This window comes from Limulus polyphemus, unplaced genomic scaffold (assembly GCF_000517525.1).
Source record: "Limulus polyphemus unplaced genomic scaffold, Limulus_polyphemus-2.1.2 Scaffold416, whole genome shotgun sequence".
Taxonomy (NCBI): domain Eukaryota; kingdom Metazoa; phylum Arthropoda; class Merostomata; order Xiphosura; family Limulidae; genus Limulus; species Limulus polyphemus.
Window position 1 is genome coordinate 158,889 of NW_013666026.1, and position 8,170 is coordinate 167,058.

Sequence of the window (8,170 nt, forward strand, 5' to 3'; positions counted from 1 at the left end):
GTTCGTTATAGTGTTTGTTTTAGCGCGAGTATTGAGATTAAGTGTATCGCAGAGTTATATTCGGAAAGAATAAACCAGTTTTATTAAGTAAAGACTTGTGTCGTTAAAGTTTCGTTGGAACGAAGTTACGGAAAAATCAATTAACAAACGGAGATGTAACATTACGATATCTTAACTAGTCACTTGTTTGATAATTTTACTTCCAGACATTAAATAAAAGGAAGACAGCGTTATACTAGGTGAATTAAAAAAATTTAAATTGCAGCATGCTTCGGCAACTATTTTAACGAGCTTCTCTAGCTGTGTATTATATAAAGTAATAATTATTTAAACAAAATACACTAATTAATCATTCATACTTTGATAAAAACTGAGAAACATATTTTGTGAGATGTGTATTCAGCGCAATGTTAGTATATATATATATATATATATATATTTATAATTTATATGGCTTAACATTTCGCCACCTTTAGTTTTATCGAATACTCAGAATGGTTTAGAATCAGTGATGAGCCGGGCGTGGCCTAGTGGCTAGCGCGCCGAACTTTGGATCTGAGAGCCCGTGGCTCATGTCCCGTTACCACGGTGGGTGCGTTATATGAGTGACAATAGCTGAAATCACACTATTCGATCGAATAATAGTAGCCTAAGAGTTGACGGTGGATGCTGTTGAAAAAGTTGTATTTCCTTTAGTTTATCAGTTAAAAACCAGGGCTAGCTAGCGCAGAAAGCCCTTATGTAGTTTTGCGCGAATATCCGAACAGACTCTTTTCTAGATGTATCGCGTAAATTTATTAAAAATAAAAAAAGCTTACATTTGTATCCAATTAAATGTTTGAGGTACAAAAAGAAAGGCACGTATGTCTGAAAATTAAGTATATAATTATGTCATTTGCGTACATTTTGAACTGTCTTCAACCAGTAAAGATTTTCATGTGGACACTTCAACTTTAGTTCTACGCGTAAAAATGCTCTGATAGCATTTATTTTTTTTAAAGGACGAAAATGATAAACATAATATTAGTCTAAGTTATTGAGATGCGATATCCGCATAAAATGCGAGTTGATGTTTAAACTTGAATTTTTCTTATTTATTATAATTTTCTAATTCTGTTAACTCAACTCTTAGAGAAGCACGCTAATTTAGGTATTGAACCATTTTTGCCACTTAATTCTGTCTTTATTATACTTGTTGTTTTATGACGTAGTCAATATAGTAGCGTCACCCGCGCCACGCTGTTACACAGGTGAACGACGGCTGTGTAGCCATGTCTAGACAGTGTTTGGCTGCTTTTGATTGGCTTTATTTAGCTGTCTAGACTCGGCTGTTCCATCTTTTACTACGAGAGTAAGCTTTTACAGCTCATCCACGTCGCAAGCTGTCTTTTGTGTACAAAGTGCTATCGCTAAGCCAGCACTTTTGGTATCGGTTGCCGCGTCGGAGGAACGCAAGAGGCTTGGCCACTGAGTAAGGTGTCGGATTTGCTGTCGTATCTATCAAAAATTTAAACGAATTAGGGAGTTGGTGACATATGACAGGTGAGTATAGATGGCGCTAGAATCATTCTTACGCGAAAAGTGAAATGTATATTCTTACTTGTAGAAGGTTAGGATTCATTCCCATTAATTTCAGGAAACACTTGACCCATTTCATCGCTGGTAGCTAGTGATTTTTTTTTTTTAAATATAAATTTCGAAAAATAACACCGCCAGACTTACTAAGGTAAATTTACAATCTTCTTACTTAAAGTCTGTTAAAGATCTTTAAGAAGTGAAAACCGGAACAGAAATATATACGTTTAACAACAACACCAAGTCAAAAGCGGAAACGCGTGTCTTTAAAAAAGAAATAGTACATATTTTGTTCTTGTTTTTTACGTATTTATCAGTATTTGTGGATGAGACCCCCGGTGGGATAGTGGTAAGTTTAAGGACTTATAACGATAAAATCGGGGGTTCGATTCCCCGCGATTGTCGCAGCAGATAGCCCAACGTGAATTTGCCCTAAAACAAATAGATTTATGGAGGAAACTTTAAGTTGCTCATCCTCAGTACATTTCCACATGGATCAAAAGTTCATTAACATATTTATATATCTGACGCTTGAAAATAAAGTATGGTTACTTTCCTACGCCCCAGGTGGCTCAGCAGCAAGTCGGAGGGCTTACAACGTTACTAATCGGGTTTTGATACTCGTGATGGCTAGAGTAAAGATAGTCCATTGTAGGTTTGTGCAAAACAGTAAAAGAAAAACCTTCAATATTCAAAAATTGTTTGGGGAAACTGTGTCTCACGAATATTATTATATATATGTGTGTGTGTGGAATAAGTAGTCCCTATCGAAATAAAATGTAGATGATGTTACTATCGCCACATCCAGGCCTTTTTTTTTCTGGGCAAAATATTTTCATGTCTGGTCTTATCATCATTAGCCAATTACGACCTTAAACAACGGTTCTGAAATACTTTGAATCTTTACACTCGTTTCATCTGGCTTTAAGTCAAGTAATTCAGGTCTAATATAATCTAGTTTTCGTCAATACTGTAAAGTGACTGGGTTAAAGTTTTCTGTAGTTTTACAATACTTCTAATATCCTCAAGTAGCAATCTGATTTTATAGTAATCTCCAATTTCCCTAAGTAGCAATCTAATATTACAACTAGAATCTAGTATCTCAACTAGAAATCTAATTTTACAGTAATCTCTAATTTCCCTAAGTAGCAATCTAATTTTACAGTAATCTCTAAGTATCTCAACTAGAAATATAATTTTACAGTAATCTCTAATTTCCCTAAGTAGCAATCTAATTTTACAGTAATCTCTAAGTATCTCAACTAGAAATCTAATATTACAATAATCTCATATTTCGTCAAGTAGCAATATAATATTAAGTAATATCTAATATCCTCAAATAGCAAATTAACTTTACAGTGATCTCTAATTTCCTCATCTGATCAATATTTTTCTTTACCTTCGTGTTTTTCTGATTGGCTACTTTAACACTGTTTAACAGTCACGAATTTCGTTATTTCAGTTTTGTTGATGGTGTGAATCTGTTTCGTTTAACTTTTAACTTGCCACAGTTGTTTAGTTTAATATAAGCAATGTGCTTAAATATACTTCATTCGGGTTAGTGATTAATGAAGTGTAGGTATTGCCCGAATTTATTAGTGGTCGCAATGAATATACAAAGTATCCCCTCCTATGTTTAGATATCTGTTCTTGGTTAGATTTTTTTATCTTTATCTTTTATGTATAAGTAGATAAGCCTCAACAAAAATATGGTAAAAATGTATTTAAAAAACCGATAACTCTTTTAATGTTTTTACTAAATGATATATTCAACTTAATGTCGATATACAAACTTTCACAATTTTTGAAACGCCTTGCGTTAGATAATTGAAGAGGCCAACCTTCGCGGCTGAATGCGACACATCTCTGCTACGCAATTATAACATGGTCAATTTTAACACCAAATAAATCGTAAAAAAACATGGAAAAATCGAAAACTGTCTATATCACTGCTTGGGATCTGCAAAAAGTTGTCTTTATATCAAATACCATGTAAGTTGGTTGACATACACATGAATAGTTCATGAAAACCCCAAAATGTGCTTTCTTCGTTGAAAAATTGAGCAAAAGACAAAAATTCCAAAATTGTTTATATCTCTGTTTGGGGCCTGTAAAGAATATCTTTGTATTAAATCCCACGTAAGTTAGTCGAAATATGGCTAAATAATTGACCAAAACCCCTAAAATTATGGGTTTATTTAATCTTTTGGCCTCCCTAAAATGACCAAAAATAGGCATATCCCATATTTTTGTATCTATATGTATGGGACCTGTAAAAAAAAATTTCTTTGTATCAAATTGCATTTGAATTGGCCGAAATACAGCGGAGTAATTGTTAAAAAAATCCTAAAATTATTTTTTGTGGTATCTTGCCCCCCTATAATTACTAAAAATGGGCAAGGCCACCATTTTTTGTTTGCCAATGTGTGGGACCTGTAGAAAAGTATCTTTGTACCATATTTCATATAAATTGGTCAAATATGGCCAAGTAAATGATAAAAAACCAAAATATGCTTTTTTGTGAACTCTGACCCCCCTAAAGAGACTCAAAATAGGCAAATCCAATTTATTTGTATGTCAGTGTGTTGGTCACGTGAACATTTATATTTATGACAATCTTCATTTTCATTGCTGTAAGTATGATCGCACAGGAGCCCAAAATATGCATTTTTCGGGTTGTTTGACTTTTACCTCATAAAATCCTCTAAAAAGCCTAGAGGAGAAAAAATTAAAAAGATGTCTGGGCGTATTAAACCAAGGTATAATCCAACCAAGTTTCATGTCATTCCACTGAGAAATGAAGGAATGATGGTCGACTGAAAAGTGTTTGGAAGAATACGAACAAAGAAGTTTATGTGTGTTTAAACTTAAACACAAAGCTACACAAAGGGCTATTTGTGCTCTGCTCACCACGTGAATCGAAACCCGGTTTCTAGCGTTGTAAATCTGCAGACATGCCACTGGGGCCGAAGAAAAGAAGAAAAAAAAAACGAGAAATAATAGAAAAACTACAGGTACATAATGTTTTACCTTCTATTTGGTTGCAAAATATGGTGCAAGTTTAACTATCATCAGTATTTCAACTGTTAAAATAATTGTGCAAGTTTAACTATCATCAGTATTTCAACTGTTAAAAAATTGTGCAAGTTTAACTATCATCAGTATTTCAACTGTTAAAATAATTGTGCAAGTTTAACTATCATAAGTATATTAAACTGTTAAAATAATTGTGCAAGTTTAGCTATCATCAGTATATTGAACTGTTAAAAAATTGTGCAAGTTTAACTATCATCAGTGTTTCAACTGTTAAAATAATTGTGCAAGTTTAACTATCATAAGTATATTAAACTGTTAAAAAATTGTGCAAGTTTAACTATCATAAGTATATTGAACTGTTAAAAAATTGTGCAAGTTTAACTATCATCAGTATTTTCAACTGTTAAAATATTTGTGCAAGTTTAACTATCACATGTATATTGAACTGTTAAAATAATTTCACGGGTACTCTGGTATAATAATTTACTCAGAATAGACATACACGTGTTTGAAAAAAAGAAATTAAGATTATACTTTCGTGTATCAAATTATACGTTTTTTATACAATACAAGCCATAAGCTATTATATAGAAACATTTGTGGCAATGGTATATACCACTGGGTTAAGAAACCGTTTGGGTAAGAACTGTGTGTATGTATTTATATAATATATGGAGTATTATAATTAACTCTTTTAATACAGAATTATGAGGCACTAACTGAATGGAGTTTGTGAAGATTCCATGTATATAGTTCCCTTATGTTCCTTTCACCATTCCGAACAACAAATAAATCAATTTATTACGTGATATCGAGCTTTGAAAATTCAGCAACAACACAAGACGTCGCTAATGTTTCTGTTATATTGGACTTCATATTAATACAAAAGGTACTTGCTGTGTGAGGTTTTTGTCATATAAAAAAAAGTTGAAGTACATTACTCTGTGCAGAGAACGAATTTATAACAATGTATTAATTTTTTCACACAACCTATGACCATGAAATTTTTATTAGAAATTTGAATTTCCTCTCCCATTTCTTTTCCTTGTATGGTCTGCACGTGGACAAATACCTATATTTCCAACATGTGAATACGAAGGTTCAATGATTCGGGTTCTGCTGACGTAAAATTGCGCTTCACACTTCGAGGTTGTTCGGTTAAACAAGAGTAGCCCAACTGTTGATGGTGGGTGCCTTTTCTGTAGTCTATCAGCTCAAAATTAGGTACGGCTATGCGCAGATAGCCCCTATTTAGCTTTGTATAATAACCCTAAAGCAAACTTTCCACAGCGTGATTTAGGTGTGCAAGCACATATAACGATATAGAGATTAATGTGTAAAGATAAGGTTGATTGACTTATACGTAAGTCATATCTTTTGTTTTTACATTGTCGTTTTTTTTTTTGTACTTTATTGTTTTTTATGTCTGTGAATATGCAGCAAATTACAGAAAGAATAAATATATAATCTAGGTGGAAAATATAATTTGAACACAGCAAGTTGAACGATAGGCAGAATGAATTACCATATTAAATAATAGATAAAACAGGATTTTTGAAAAGTATGTTAGTAAATGGAGTTCTATCACCCATTGTAGCAGAGTTTCAATACTCCTGTTTTTGAAACATAAGCAAACAGCTTCCGGACAAACAGTATGTATGATAAAGAACTCACATGTACTGGACATCTGTATGATATATTTGAAGTATTGCTAGTGGTTGTAGGCATTTACCCGTTTAGTGTGTTTATAAAATTACACTTCAACGTTTTAGAACAAAAATTGCAGGAGGTATGGATTCCTTTTTAAATTTCTGTTTCTGTTTAAAGCATATTAAGAACATTAGAAAAGTCAAGGTGACAAAAGGCTATTCGGCCTGGAAAGGTCCTCTCTCATCTAAAAAATAAAGCAAGTGTGGGAATAAACATTCCATGCCAGTTTAAAGTTTTAAACAATCTTTAAAATATAGCTCTTTACATCCATATGCCTGTCCATCTGATTTTTAAAAGTTTTCAAATTAACAGTACAAAACACGTGCATCATTAGATATGATTCCAGTACATAAGCTTATAGCTCTTAACATAAAACGATTTTGTCTTAAAAGCAAGTCTGCATGTAGTATTCCATAGTGTAAGCTTATTATGCCCTAATATTCACGTAATTCCAGTCTTTTCATTCCAATATTCTAACAGACAATACATAGGAAGTTTATCTGATACCCTTACAATTTTGAGCACTGAAATAAAATCTTCTCCCAATCATTTTGCGCTCAGACAAAATAAGTTCAAAATTTAAAGCCTCTCCAAGTAGCTTAAATGACTTAAATCAGGAACCATTGTAGTAACTCGTCCTTGCATTCTTTCAATAATCTAAACAAGGCCTCACTGGATTTTCATTCAAAGCTTATAATAAACTTCTTGCTCTTAAGTTCAGAATTTTTTTAAACTGAACTAAGAATCTTTTTCTCGCTCTTTTCACTACAAATAAAGGCTTTAGGTATTTACAAACAATACCAACTCATTTTTTCCCTTTTTTCACAACATCTCTGCTCATTTCATGTGAGAAGTAATTCGTTTTGAAATTTCCATAACCTAAGTACGTAATAACTATACATTTTACAGTTCTATTATTTATTTATAAACTAGGTGTTTTAATTTCTAAAAAAAAATAATAATTCCTCTGTTCATCCATTTAGAAATGTATATATCTTCGGTTATAATGTAAATAATAATTAATAAGTATAATTTCAAGTCATTAGCATAAATAATGAAAACCAAACGTTATAAAACAAACCTACGAATTGCTTCACTTCGTAAGTTTTCTGTGTCAAAAAATACCGAGTTATGATGCTTTTTGTTTTTTTAGCACTAAGCCAATTTCAAGTTACTTCTTGACTTTTCTACCAATCTCGTAAGCATAGAGCTTAATATTTGATCTATTGTAAGACACCTTGTCACAGGTTTTCGGAAAGTCAATTGAAATGACGTATAAAAAAATGTCAACAAGTTGGTAAGACAAGAAAATGTTTTCCTAAAACCACCAGAATCATTGATTAAATTCCAACTTTCCAAATGCTTTCTGACAACAGAAGCCAGACCCATGCTTTTAAAAGAATTGTATCGGCAACCTTTCAATCATCAGGAATTTTTTCGGTATCAAGAAACTTCTGCAAAAATAACTGTTAAAGTCCCTGCTATCTCTTTGCGAAGCCTCTTCAAGATTCTGGGATAAATTTCATCAAGGCTTGGAGCTCATATTTTCGAGAATCTTATCAAGCTTTTCTAAAACAGCCATTTCTCGAACATAAATAGAATCGAAGTGAACATTCTCACTATTCTTAATGGAATTGCTAAGCTTGGGAACTTCTACGCCAGTTTCGTTGGTAAAAATACTAGCAAATAAAATTGTCAACACTTCTTCTGTAACAAGGATCCCTTCCAAATCTGTGAAAGGACCAGTATCACCCTTCATTGTTTTATCCTTTCAATTTAGATTTTGTTTGTTTTTGTTTTTTGAATTTTGCGCAAAGCTACACAAGGGTCTATCTGTCGCTAGACCGTC

The 8,170-nt window shown here is 32.7% G+C and overlaps 1 protein-coding gene across 1 annotated transcript in view; it reads left to right on the forward strand.

Annotated features, from left to right (window-relative positions):
* The first annotated feature begins 1,304 nt into the window (after positions 1–1,304).
* Positions 1,305–8,170, forward strand: part of LOC111085473 (protein TMEPAI-like) — an 81,485-nt gene continuing 74,619 nt past the window's right edge. Inside the window, exon 1 of the mRNA XM_022384227.1 lies at positions 1,305–1,542. Coding sequence (XP_022239935.1) covers positions 1,536–1,542 — 7 coding nt within the window. The 5' untranslated portion in view covers positions 1,305–1,535. The remainder of the gene's footprint in view (positions 1,543–8,170) is intronic.